The sequence below is a fragment of the Coptis chinensis genome, chromosome 6 (genome assembly GCF_015680905.1).
Source record: "Coptis chinensis isolate HL-2020 chromosome 6, ASM1568090v1, whole genome shotgun sequence".
In the NCBI taxonomy this organism is placed as follows: domain Eukaryota; kingdom Viridiplantae; phylum Streptophyta; class Magnoliopsida; order Ranunculales; family Ranunculaceae; genus Coptis; species Coptis chinensis.
In genome coordinates this window covers 28,894,186-28,908,452 of record NC_141461.1, presented here as the reverse complement: position 1 = coordinate 28,908,452, position 14,267 = coordinate 28,894,186, and the positions used below count along the sequence as shown (strand labels likewise).

The 14,267-nt window shown below is 38.7% G+C and overlaps 1 protein-coding gene across 1 annotated transcript; it reads right to left on the bottom strand.

The window, feature by feature from the left end:
• Positions 1 to 11,604: 11,604 nt before the first annotated feature.
• On the bottom strand, positions 11,605 to 12,925 carry LOC147492457 (terpene synthase 10-like). Its single transcript, XM_086567508.1, has 4 exons — positions 12,810 to 12,925; positions 12,578 to 12,716; positions 12,234 to 12,482; positions 11,605 to 12,100 (listed from the first exon to the last, which is right to left on the bottom strand). The coding sequence occupies exons 1-4, from the start codon at positions 12,923 to 12,925 to the stop codon at positions 12,026 to 12,028; spliced, it is 579 nt and encodes a 192-aa protein (XP_086423634.1). The 3' UTR covers positions 11,605 to 12,025.
• Between the last annotated feature and the right edge of the window lie 1,342 nt (positions 12,926 to 14,267).

Here is a 14,267-nt window from a genome sequence, read left to right as displayed (position 1 = left end):
CCAATAAGATTTTGGGACATTCATGCCAGACAAAAGACAACGAACAACGGACATGAGACTCCAATTTTTTCGTTCAGCAACTCCATTCTGCTCAGGTGTGTAGGTATTAGAAAGTTGTTGAATAATGCCAAGCTGATTCAATTGAGACACAAAATCATCTAATAAATATTCCTTAGCATTATCAGAATGAATGCCCTTAACCACAACATTATACTGAGTCTTAATCATCTGAAGAAATTTGGTAAAAGAGGTAAGCACCTCAGATTTTTTCTTTAGTAGATAAACCCAAGTACATATAGTATGATCATTCATGAAAGTAACATAATACCGGTGCCCTGACCAAGAGTTTATTGGAGATGGTCCCCACACATTAGAATGGATAAGATCAAATACACAAGGTGAGCGATGCATCCGAGAAATATAAGTAGAACGAGTATGCTTAGACAATGAACATATATGACAATGAAACTTCTGAGATTTACAAGCTTTCATAAAATCAGGAAGCAGTAAACAAAGATATTGGAAGTTAACATGTCCAAAGCGAGCATGCCACAAACTCAGTGTCTGTGAAGAGAAATCATGGGAATCATGTTCTGGTAATATAGATGTCTGGAAGATAGTAACAGGTGTATGTGAAGTAAGTGGCGGATCTCCAAAATAGTACAGTCCATCGTGCTCAAACCCTTTACCAAGAATCATCCTCGTACCTCGATCTTGTATTAGACAATGATCAGAAAGAAAGATTACTGCACACTTTAAGATTTTTGTTAATCTGCTAATTAATAACAAATTCATAGCAAGATTAGGTACATGTAAAACAGACTGCAGTGTAATAGATGATGAAAGGGAAATCTCCCCTTTACTAAGAATAGGTGTCCATGACCCATCAGCAAGGCGTACATAACGATGATTAGTTGTGGGTACATCAGTTGATGTAAATAGACTTGACTCACCCGTCATATGATCATTGGCCCCTGAATCAAGGACCCAACTAGGTGTAGCATGATCCAACCGAGCATGAAAGGCTGCAGATGCACTTGTGACAGTCATACAATGTGGATTAGTCATTTTATACTTATCAGTAGCACTCTTAAGTAGAACCCAGCAGTAACGCAACAATCAAATACCTGGTAAAGGTAATACAGATCTAAATAGAACTGTAGAAAATCTTCAAAAAGACACAAATATATGTTGCACTTGCACTGAAAGTGGCTGAAAAATCCCAGCCACAAATAATATTACCAGATCACTCCGGTAACTAAAAAAAAATCAAAACAGCACCACAATATGGCTGGAAAAAAAACAGCTACCACCAATACACGGTAGCCACAAACCTCCAAAAGAAACGTCACTGCGAAAGACTGAAATAACCAGCCCTTTGTAACACTACCATATCACCATGACATCCCAAGAATACCAACAGTTAGGGGCAAGGAAACCATATTAAATCCCCTGATAGAACTGAGAATACCCATAAAAATTACTTGAACCAGGCAATAGATCAGTCAACAATATGCATAAAAAACAAAAAATACCAGAGAGGCGTTGCTGTTAAGAAAGAAGCCTGATACAGACCAAATAGCCAGAGCGACCAATAGCGAGAGCGGAAAGAAACATATAAGTGCCCAGACGATGAAAAAAGAATCCTTGGGATTTAAAGACTTCAATGTATTGTCTCTTGCAATTTAATACATAGTGGGTCCTTTGAGAGAAGCCAACTTCATAAACTCATACCAAATTATGGGTAGGTTCTTCAAGTTATATCACCACATTTACCCCAAAAAAAAGTTATATCACCACAACATACTGTGATGGTGTGGTGGTGGCTGTGATATGGAGTGGAGATGGTGGCGGCTTGATAAGAGCCCAAAACTGTAGTTTTAACCCCTTAATAATCATACTGTTAGACCAATTATGTGAATAATAAGTAAGAGTTAACACCGATTACGCGTTTTTATGCATTTCAGCTTCAAAGTCCATTATGTGCGTAAATGTACCACTTTAGCGAGATAAAGGAGCAAAGTCGCCAGAACTTCCGAAAAGCCGTATCTTTGGACTCAGACCTTGAATTGGGCATACCTTATGTCAAAACGACCGGCTCGGAAAGAGCTTTGCAATGGTCTAAGCCTTGACCCAATCAGAGGAGCAGAAGTGGACGAAAAGTCTGTTGAAGCCAACTGCAGCTGAAGAGGCCTTTTGGATCGAAGAATTGGTTTTGGGCCCGATTCTTCGCCCAAAACATGGCTCCAAGCCCATGCACGATTTTGGATCTGAATGTATAAAACAAAAGCTTAGCTCTTCATTAATGGTAGATATTTAGGTTAGGAAATAAATTAGATTAGTTAGCCTCCATTAAACCTTAGTTCTAGATCTAGTTTTTATATTAAAGTAATTAGTTTTATTCTTGTTTTAAATTTAGTATTGAATGATTGTTCTCCCTGAATTAGATAATAAAATAGTTGTTCTTGATTCAATTTCGATTTGTCAATTACAATTGTTAGATCTAATTTCATTTACTACTTGTTATTCAATGCTTAGTTGTTAATTAGATTTTCGTTATTGTTTAATTTAGATTAGTTAAATTTCATAAAGTTAGAATCTTTATATTATGTTTAGTTTAGATTCAATGGGAAATGTTAGTTTAATGAATCAAGGCTAAAACCTCCATTAGAGGGGTTGATGAAGCCTTGATGAAAACTTAGTTGTTAGTGTAGAATTGTTTGTAGATTCTATTCCACTCTAGAAAGTCGTGTTTCGCCATGAGAATGGGTAGACGACTTCACATGCTAGTTAGTACTTTCTGTAGAAATGCCATGAACACTAGGATTAGAACTCGAATTTCTTGCCGTAAGAACGGAGAATCGAGATACAAGAATCTATACTAGGTTATTAAGTTGGATTCGAGGTGGATTCAATTCCCCTCTAATCCTTTATCTAGATTCAAAACAAGCATATTTCCATAGTATTCAGAAGTTAAATTCAACGTAGACTCATTTTAGTTTCATCGTAGTATAACACCCTTCGTGAAAAGCTCTCATTGACTTAAGAGCGACTAGTTAGACTTAGAAAACAATCCATGCTAGGGAACTAGGAGGGAACTAACTTCAGACTCCATTTAGTGCAATTCGCATTGAGAGTAGAAGCTTTGATAATAGACACGAAAAGTCCAAGTTCTAGTTTACTTTACGCTTTGAATTCTTCGCTCATTTCGTAGGTAGACTATTCATTTAACTTTTATCAAATGGCGCCCATCTTCTTAGTTGCACTTTAGCATTGTTTTCATAATATAATTAGTTATTTTTAAGTCCCATTTCACCCACCCACCCTTGTTTGATTCATACCGTGGTTGCCGCTTCAGTTTTGGAAAAAATTCCGCGAAAAAAAAACGACCGAAGCCACGCTTCAAAGAGAGCGCCACCGCTTATCTTAATCGGACTTCGCTTATACATCGAAGCGCCAGCTTCAAAGAGAAAGAGAGCGCATATCTTATCTTAGCTCGACTTTGCCTTGAGCCGCGCTTCAAGTCGAGTTTACCTCCTCCTCTGAAATTCCGTGGATTTCCACAGGTTTGATTTAAACTTCGAATTGTCAAGTTTTTCGCTGTTCTAATCTCTTATTACATCAACACGCCACAAGACGCTATTCATAAGCTTAAGCAAGGACGCCATCGGGTATTCCTTTCTTCCATACCTCGCATTTCCAGTTAGAGGTTTTCTACTAGTATATCGAGAATTGTTTAGAGTGTGCATGTTTAGTTAAAGCTTAACTTAGTCTTGCATGAGATTAAGGTCCGGTCGAACAAAACAACAAAAACGTAATTACACCACAACAAACAAGTCTATCTAGTACACCACCCACCCACCTACCTCTAACTACTATCACACACACCATACCCCACATAATGGGGAAGAAAGAGAGACTCCTCTCTCTCGACTTTTATAAAGCTTTGAGCGATAGCCCTAAATCTTGCATCGCTCTTCTAGACCCTAACGGGATTTTCGAATTCCCCAAATATATTTAATTGTTACCCGCTTTTCATGGGTTAGACCATGAAAACCCTATCATCACACGCGTGGGATTGAACAAGTCCTTACAAACATTCCACCATCCTACACGGTTGGTACGAACAGATTAAACCGGGGTATTTCCCTTCACCTTAGTTGATAAGGCGGCGCCTTGGTTAACTGCCTGGCTAATTAATGACTCGTGGGCCAAACTTGTTTCAAATGTTTTATGGAACATTTTTACCCACCCCTAAAGACGGATGAAATGCTTTCCAAGATTCATTTTTTTCCGACAAAATCCTCATGAATCATTTTCTCGAGGCTTGGAATCGCTTTCACCGATCCGCTTATAGAGTGTCCACACCATAACTTAGCTAAAGACACGCTAGTTCGTGCCTTTTCAAAGGACTTCTACACCACCATAAAGAAGTCCTTGACATAATGAATGGGGGTAGTTTCCTAAGTAAAGGAGCCAATGAGGCTTACAAATTTTAGAGGATCAAACTAAGCGAAATAACAACCGGGGGTAGTGACGATTACTCCCGCCCCGCTAGTTCTTCTTCCATAGTTAAGGCTACCAAGATGTTTGAGGTTAAACCCGATCTAGAACTTAAAAATTTAATCAATCTCTAACTAAAAAGGTTGAGGCCATTTCTGTACAACAAAAGCCTATCCCCGCCCATGAATGTAAATTCAAATCCATGTAGTTTCGGTTGAGTCCCGAAAGATCCCTCCCAATCGTCCCTATAGCCTATGAACATTCTTGTTCTATTAATAGTGAACCTAACGCCTTTGGAGACAAAATCCCAACTTCGGGTTGAGAAAATAACCAACAAGTCACACCTCCGTGGTACAATAATCAATATGTTAGGCCAACACACGCTTATAACCAAGCTCCTCCAGACAAGGGGATTGGTCGGGGTAATTATAATAATTATAACAACCAAGCACAACCTCGACAAGGTCAAGCACAAGGTCAATATAGTTATAATAATTATAATGCTAATAGAGGTATCGTTCCGTAAATAATAACTATCACAATACGCCTATAAATAATCAACGCGACATAGTTCCAAATACACCACCCGCGGACTATTACACCCACACAACCGGATCGCCTTTGACACCTTCATACAAGTGAGCCAACAACTTTTCCAAACCATGGCTCAATCTAACCAACACATTCTACAACTGTTAATAATTTAAACCAACAGCTAGCCCAAGAGAAAGCCCAACCAAAAGGCGTGTTTCCAGTGCCAAGCGATACCCAACCCTAGAACAAAAACACAAAATTTTGAGGTAAACGGTAATACTAGTACGGAAACTACAAACGTGGGTGAGCTAAATGCCATCACCACTCTCCGCTCGGAAGAGTGGTTGATAACAAAGTAACTATGCCTATAGTTACCCCATCAAGATTCCCTACAACGGATATCGAACTAGATACCGATATAGAAACTCAAGAGCCTACAACCGTAGAGGTACCAGCTTAAACCACAACCTAAGAAACAAAAGCCAAGGTTAAACATCCTGTTGATTCATATGCTAATTATAGAGAGAAAACACCGCTTCCCCAAAAATTAGCCATGTTAACTAGGGATACAAATTATGAGGAGATTAGGAACGTTTTCAAAAATCTAACTATAAACCTTCCCTTTCTCGGCTATTAAAAAAGCTACCACACCATGCTAAGTTTCTAAGGAGTTGTGTACTACTAGGCGTAAGACCAATATACCAAAAGACGCTTTTTAACCCGTAACAATTCCCAACGCTTATCCTGAAAATAATGGAATTGTTAAGTACAAGGACCCCCGGTCGTCCCTATCAGACAATGCACCTTAGGAGATTCTCACACGACGACCGGCTTATTAGACCGGGGGCTAGTGTTAACTTACTCCCCATTTTATTTGTATAAACAAATAGGTCTAGAGGAGATGCAACCTACTAAAATGACGCTGCAATTAGTCGACCGGGTCTATTAAGTATCCTAAGGGTGTGGTTGAGAACGTCTTTGGTTAAAGTCCAAAATTTTACTACCCAAAAACCGACTTCGTTGTCCTAGACACGTAAGTCACTAACGACTCTGTACCTATCATTTTAGGCCCCTTCTTGGCTACTCGCCAACGCCTTATAAACCGCCATGATGGTTCGATGTCCTTGTCCTTTTGGCCATCTTTCGCTGAGGTAAATGTTTTCAAAACTAGGACACAAGATTCCGATTCATCTACAAATGGAGAGGTTAGCATGATCGAGAGCTTAGCTCAAGATTACTTCAAAAGCATGTTTCCAGAGAAACAGATTAACAAATTCCTTTCCTTCGAAATTCGACTTTAACAATGACTCCCCGGTAGTAGAATCGAAATCGAAGAAGAATTCCCGCAACTCTTTTGCACCACTTCTTTACCACTTCATGAGTCCCCCCCTTGCCAACAACCATTCATCACTTGATGCTATGACGGAAGATGAATTTTTCAATCTTTATCCCAGCTGATCCTTTTGACCCACCTATTGAGGAATGTCTTGCATATATCAAGATTTCTCGATGATATGGACTTGAGAGCTTAGCTGAGAATCATTCACCTTCCATCACCAATATTCCCCACCCTCCACCTTTTCAAAGGAACCTCGAAGTTTGCACTTTCGATCCTTTAGTTTCTCCCTGTGCTTCATGATTTTTAAATCCACCTAGTAAACAAATACTTCCCAAGGATAAACCACTTGACACTTTCATTTTCAGACTTGAGACAGAAATCCTTAACTACACCATGAATGAAGTTTTGTGCTAAACCCACATCCTCATTTTTCCATGCTTTTTCTCTAAAACTTATCCCAATCCACCATATCTTCCACAACCATTCACTGTTCCACAGTTATTCACTAGGACACCCTCTCGCTCAAAGATGAAACATAAGGTGCATGCTCGGTTATGTTATAGGTCTATCCGGGCTTCGCTTTCATTCCACTAGGGTCGCCAGTAGGAAATCTTGGTGCTTGATTGTGTTTGGATATGTTTTCTTTGATATTTATTTATGGAACGATCCACAACTATTTCGGTTGTTGATATATGATAAACTACATATTCATACATATGTTTAGATAAAGTCTCGATAGTATCCGACTATAAACGACTAAATTCTTGTGTTTGGTGCATTTCCTTTCATTTCCATATATTGGTGAATGCACCATTCAGGTAACCGGACCCTCCCTATGGAGTGTGTGGTGTAAGTACCGGATCCTAAGTCCACGCTTTCACATAATTCACGCTTTCCACTCTTGCATGTTTTCTCGGTTTTTGAGTCATGTTTCTCTATGGTGTGAATTATGTCTTTATCGCTTATTGTTTTCCTTTATATTAAACCTAATTCATAAAAAAGTAAAAAGTTTAAAGCTATAAAAATAGTAATCTAGCAAGTCTCGAATCTGACTTTAAAAAGACCCCGTTTTAAAACAAATTTTACAAACCCGTTTTTCAAAAATTTGTTTGGGGTGGGGTGTTTGGTTTTTCCATTCTTGATCACTTAAATTCCTATTCTTACCCCACCTCGCCCCCTTGAAGAGTAGCTAGATTTCTACTTGTTTGTTGTTTTGATGTTGTCTTTTATTATTTTTAGTAGATAGGATGTTACGTTGTTAAATTCGTAGTTAATTTTGACTTTTGTAGTGAAATGTTGTTTGAATGACAATATGAATATAATGTCGTTATTTTCATTGTCGCGTGATTAGTTAATGTTGATCCCACCTTCCCAAACTGTTTGGGGGTGGTGTTATCTATTCCAAAGATGATTTTATATAAACTTCATTCATTCTACACTCACAACCCACACTACACCTAATTTCCATCACTCACCTTTCACTCCCACGCTTCGCCTCAATTTTCAATTTTCAGCAACTCCGAAGCGCATTCTCAAGGCTTCTACAGAGCGCACTCGCGCCTCAGTATATTTTGTTCTGAATTTTGCTTTCGAAGGCCCGCGCTTCATGAGAGCCGCGACCAGCGCAAGTTCTCGGAACTCGAATTTACACCGAAGCCCCCACGCCAAGAGCGACCAGCGCTAAAACACCGGAATTTAAAAAAATTCAGAGGCGCCACTTCGCGCTATACGAAGCCAGCCGCCTTAACCTTCCGTGGACCGTAAAAATTCCAGTTTTTCCCGCGAAGTTGTGCCGTTGTTTTGCAGCTGTTCCAGAGCGTGAGTTCGAGATGACATCTCCTATAATAATACCGAACAGTCTTTCAAAGATTTGTTTCAAAGCACTACTTATGGTGCTTGGTTTCATGAGATGATCACACACGAAGGTCGGAACCGCTTATGGTTCTTGCTAGCATTTGTTCTTGGACTTGCCATGCCCACTGAAATACAAGACCCATGATGCTATTGGGTAGATAATATGCATGTCCGGGAGTGGAGGTAAGTTTTAGTTTCTGTTAGTGTCCGCTATGTCCCAAGCAATTTCATTCGTTAACCCCATAATGGGTGGAACTCTTATGAGTCAAGGCTTTTTGTATTTCCTATATTAGTATGTTCTAACCTTGTTTTGCAGATGTTCCACAATTTTATGCGCTTCCATGGTATTTTCCTACCCTCTTTATTTAAATGCTTTGAGGACAAAGCATGCTTTTTGTTTGGGGGCATAGAAACACGGTAATTAAGACATCCGCTAGGATATAAATATATAATATGCATTTGTTTTCTAGTGAAAATTTTCAAAAATTTAAAAATATAAATAAATAAGTTATGCTATACACTTAGGAATATTGGTATTGTTTATTTCTCCATGCTTTTAACAATCTAGAAGTCTCATAGTAGTTGCATCAATAATTGTTAGAAACTTAGGTTAATAATGTAGGTAATAATCTTTGCATCTATCTATAAATATATTACATGAGTATCTATGATTGTTAGCAAGAAAGTTTAAAATCTAGGCTAGAGTACTTATTCTACAATCCTGTGAGAATATAGCCTAAAGCCTTATATGAGCTTAAAACTTTTGAGAAATGACACAAGGGAGAAGTAAAACCGGATAGAGAAATCACACGCCCACTTGCTTGATCACTAAACCATATCCTAAGCAAGAATTTAGGCCCCTCTTTGGATCGATATAGCCGAAATTCAAACCTATGAATTATTTTCCGCTAGTCGCCACTCTGTTCTTTAGCCTTCCATACACCACAATTCCTTTACCTTGTTACAAAAACAAAACAAAATAAAAAAAAAAAAGAATAAATCAACCTACCCAATTTAGAATAAGTCCGAGAATAGAATGAGTGAAGAAAGAAAGAAAGAGAAAACCCGTGGTGTAAACAAAAATTGTTAGTTGCTTCCGAAAAATAAAGAAAAGAAGTTTCCATCCAAAGAAAAGAAAAATAGAAATAAAATAAAACTCCAAAAAAAGAATAAAAGGGAGTCAAAAGCCAAAGAAAAGAAAAAAAAAAATATGGCTAAGGATGGAAACAAAGTATAGAAGCAAAAGAAAATAACAAGGTTTTCTCTAAGTTACATAATACTGAAGACTCTATTATCTCAGACTTGTCCTTTTGAATATCCATTTCCTTCCTTCTTAAACCATCTCCTAATCCCCGTAAACACCTAATAAAGACCTCTAGCTCAATTAGGAATAGGTTAGTGTGATAGTAAGTGGCGACGATGTGTTTGATCGACCGCTTCCTTGTTGTCATCGAGATTGTAAGGTAAAGTGTGCCCACCGCATTAATCGGAGTAGCTTAAACTTGAGTGCAAAAATCAGAGTGTTGTTTCTTGACTATTATTGTGAGAACCTATTTAAGGACGCTATTCCGAGTTCTCAGAAACAAACCTGCTAAACATTTGATAGTACTACTCATTGTATATATGTTTATTGTAGATGATTGATTATTATGCATATATTAACTTAGGGTTTTGACTGGTTATTCTTATGTAATTTCTAGAGAGATGTATAGATAGTTGAGCATGAATAAGGAAACAATAGTTTTATTTTCTTAGTCGTTGTAGTATAGATGAAGTTTGTGAGTACCTTCACTGGAAAACTCTCACGAGGCTATAACTCGTCCACTAGGGAATTCCTAGTGGTTTAAGGCCTTGTTGCATATGGTCAATGCAATCGCACTCAGCGAAACGAGAGTAGTTAGAACTCCATTTTTGGTCACTTATTCTAATTTCTCATATTTGCTTGAGGACAAGCAAAATGCTGTTTGGGGGTGGTTTGATAAGAGTTCAAAACTGTAGTTTTAACCCCTTAATAATCATACTGTTAGACCAATTATGTGAATAATAAGTAAGAGTTAACACTGATTACGCGTTTTTATGCATTTCAGGCTTCAAAGTCCATTATGTGCAGAAATGTACCACTTTAGCGAGATAAAGGAGCAAAAGTCAGCAGAACTTCCGAAAGCCGTATCTTTGGACTCAGACCTCGGAATTGGGCATACCTTATGTCAAAACGACCGGCTCGGAAAGAGCTTTGCAATGGTCTAAGCCTTGACCCAATCAGAGGAGCAGAAGTGGACGAAAAGTCTGTTGAAGCCAACTGCAGCTGAAGAGGCCTTTTTGGACTGAAAGAATTGGGTTTTGGGCCTGATTCTCTGGCCCAAAACATGGCTCCAAGCCCATGCACGATTTTTGGATCTGAATGTATAAAAACAAAAGCTTAGCTCTTCATTAATGGTAGATATTTAGGTTAGGAAATAAATTAGATTAGTTAGCCTCCATTAAACCTTAGTTCTAGATCTAGTTTTTTATATTAAAGTAATTAGTTTTATTCTTGTTTTAAATTTAGTATTGAATGATTGTTCTCCCTTGAATTAGATAATAAAATAGTTGTTCTTGATTCAATTTCGATTTGTCAATTACAATTGTTAGATCTAATTTCATTTACTACTTGTTATTCAATGCTTAGTTGTTAATTAGATTTTCGTTATTGTTTAATTTAGATTAGTTAAATTTCATAAAGTTAGAATCTTTATATTATGTTTAGTTTAGATTCAATGGGAAATGTTAGTTTAATGAATCAAGGCTAAAACCTCCATTAGAGGGTTGATGAAGCCTTGATGAAAACTTAGTTGTTAGTGTAGAATTGTTTGTAGATTCTATTCCACTCTAGAAAGTCGTGTTTTCGCCATGAGAATGGGTAGATTTACTTCACATGCTAGTTAGTACCGGTAGAAATGCCATGAACACTAGGGATTAGAACTCAATTTCTTGCCGAAGAACGGAGAATCGAGATACAAGAATCTATACTAGGTTATTAAGTTGGATTCGAGGTGGATTCAATTCCCCTCTAATCCTTTATCTAGATTCAAAACAAGCATATTTCCATAGTATTCAGTAAGTTAAATTCAACGTAGACTCATTTTAGTTTCATCATTAGTATAACACCGCCCGTAAAGCTCTCATTGACTTAAGAGCGACTAGTTAGACTTAGAAAACAATCCATGCTAGGGAACTAGGAGTGGAACGAACTTTGTACTCCATTTAGTGCAATTCGCATTGAGAGTAGAAGCTTTGATAATAGACACGTAAAAGTCCAAGTTCTAGTTTACTTACGTTTTGAATTCTTCGTTCATTTCGTAGGTAGACTATTCATTTAACTTTTATCACGGCTCGGTGGCTCTGATACCAAATTGAAAGGGGTAAAAAGCTTATCTGATTAATAGACAGAGGCCCTATTTATTGATACTAAATATTACAATATGCAAATCGACTTAAGGATAGAATATCCTTGTTACATAACACTAAGGGAAAGAAGATATAACACTAAAGGAAAGAAGATATATGGAGATATACTTCAACATATTCTAACACAGGCAAAGATATTCTAACACTAGTTGAGTGGAATGGGTTCAAATACAGTTGACATGAGATTTTCCAAGCTTACACTTGGATCACCGTGCGGATCTCCAAATGACGAGAAGCATTCTGCTATCCGACAAAAATTTGTGGTGGCACTTGTAAATGGCTCACTGAAAGTATGATTAGAAATCCGAGCTTTGTTCATCTTCTTCCAATTATCTCTGATCAACTTCCTTATATGTTCACAAGCAACTTCCTCAGAAACTCCCAGTTCATCCATGTTTGTTTCGAGCCTATATTATGCTCATCCTTCACGAAACGATAATAAAAACTAAAAGTCAGGCATATTTTTCTGGCTTTCTGAAATATACTTTTTCTTAAAATACGGATCGCAAAACCCAAAACGCTACTCTAAGTGGATAGTATATACTATATTATATACCTTTGAAGCTGCCAAATCGTCTGCAAGACGAACAGCAATGGATGGTAGGTATATCTGACTATCTAGGAGCTCTATGCAGTTTATTGCTTCTTCTGTTATAGTTTTGGTAGCCAAGAAATAGCAATTGATTAGTACGAGAGGACCTGATGCTGAATATACGCCGTTGTCAAGATACTCTTGCACTGTTGGTGTATGTTTCTGGTGAAACCACTTTGCCTCCACCAAATATGCTTTACATAGTTTCACCCACTGAGGCGAAAAAAACTAAATCATCAAGTCCATTATTAATTTATTATAGTATAAACAGTACAGGACGTTATAATTAACGGGGGAAGGGACTCTACTGCTTTCTTTTGGTGCGATGTGATATCATAGCCTTGCTCTTTAAGGACCTGATAACCAATATTGTTATTAGCATTGAGCAAAGCCATGTAGCATAATTTCATATGTTGCGGAAGTTGTTCCACTGCAGCGACGTTCCATCTGTAAATTTAAACGTCTAATTAGAACTCGAAGATCGAGTATGTACTTCAACATTTTCATGAAAGCATGAAGAATGCTAGTTTCGGTATGGACCTCTCAACGGCATCTGTAAAGAGTTCTAGCTCTTCCAAGGATCCATGGATCTCATACAAGTCATCGATAGCAGTCAAAAGTATAGTTACTTTAGTTAGTGTATAGGACGTACACATGACCTAGGAGGTTAGTGGTGACAAAGGGACCGGATGCGGTATAGCGTGGGAAGACAAGTTGCACAGGATCAGATCCGCGGTATCCCAACCGCTCTAGAACTGCTGCGAAACGTGGAGAGTGGGAGAGCGGAACCAGAACCGCAAGATAACCGCTGCGGTACGTGGAAGGAGAGAGAGATATATAAGAGAGTGAGAGAGAAGGAAAAAAAGGGGGAAGAGAAAAAGAACTAGAGACGAGTGAGATTATAAGTTGTAATCACAGTTTATACATTTTGGCCGTCTGTGGGGAATAGCGAGATAAAATGGCCACCATAACAAAAAAAGGAGTAGGAAGACCTAGAAAAGAAGTTGTTCGAGAGGTAGTAGAGGAAGAAGTGAGTGAAGAAAGAGAGGTGGGTAGAGAGGAAGACATATCTGATGTGGCGGCAGATGCCACCAGACTTACGCAAGAAGAAATAGTCAGATTAAGAAACGAGAACGATGAGTTGAGAAAGGAAAGAGACACCGCACAAGATGACATGGAACATGGGGATCGCCGGGGCAGTGAGATGGAAGGGGAGAATGAGGTATACCAGTCTAGGGGAGTAGATACGGTAGAGGGCATCACGCTGGAAGTGGTACAGGCCATGATCGAGAAAGATAGAGAAGCTAACCGTGCGGTAGAAAAAATGAACCAAAGTGCCGCTCAAAAGGAGGTTGCTAACCTCAACAAGAATCCACTGGCGGATTCGATCTGGAATTCAGAGGTACCTAAGAGATTCAGTCAACCAAGATTCGAAAGGTATGATGGGAAAGGCGACCCAACTGATCATTTGCATCATTTTAGACAACAGATGCCATTGTGGCAGGAAAATAAGTATGACAGACTGCGCTGCATGATGTTCCCTGCAAGCCTTAAGGGGGGCGCTTCGGATTGGTATTACCGCCTATCTTCGCGGAGCATCAGTAGGTTTGAAGAACTAGAGCGAGCCTTCGTGGACCATTTCATCCACCAGAAACGGAGGGTAGTGGATATCGCGGCATTGTTTAACATCAAACGAGGTCGGTAGTCGTTAAGGAGTTTCGCGCGCATTCAAAGAAGAGACCCCGAGGGTGGAGAATCTGAGGAGCATACCGCGGTCATTGCATTTCAAAGACGGCTTGAAGCGGGGGACTAGGGTGCACGAATCGATGTCCAAAATCGAAATCACCACTCGCGACGCTCTGTACCCAAAGGTAGAAAAGTATATTTCGGTAATGAAGATATAATGCAAAGAAATGCGCGAGGAACAAAAGAGATCGGGGAAGGCAAAGTCGCGGCGGTGGATAAAGACGACATAAAGGGATAGGGGTAAGAGAGAAG

Coding starts and splice junctions, on each gene's coding strand:
- LOC147492457 (XM_086567508.1), bottom strand. CDS start 12,925: ATGTGTACGTCCTATACACTAACTAAAGTAACTATACTTTTGACTGCT. Junction 12,483..12,577: donor CATCGCACCAAAAGAAAGCA/GTAGAGTCCCTT, acceptor TTTTCGCCTCAG/TGGGTGAAACTATGTAAAGC. Junction 12,101..12,233: donor ACGATTTGGCAGCTTCAAAG/GTATATAATATA, acceptor CGTTTCGTGAAG/GATGAGCATAATATAGGCTC.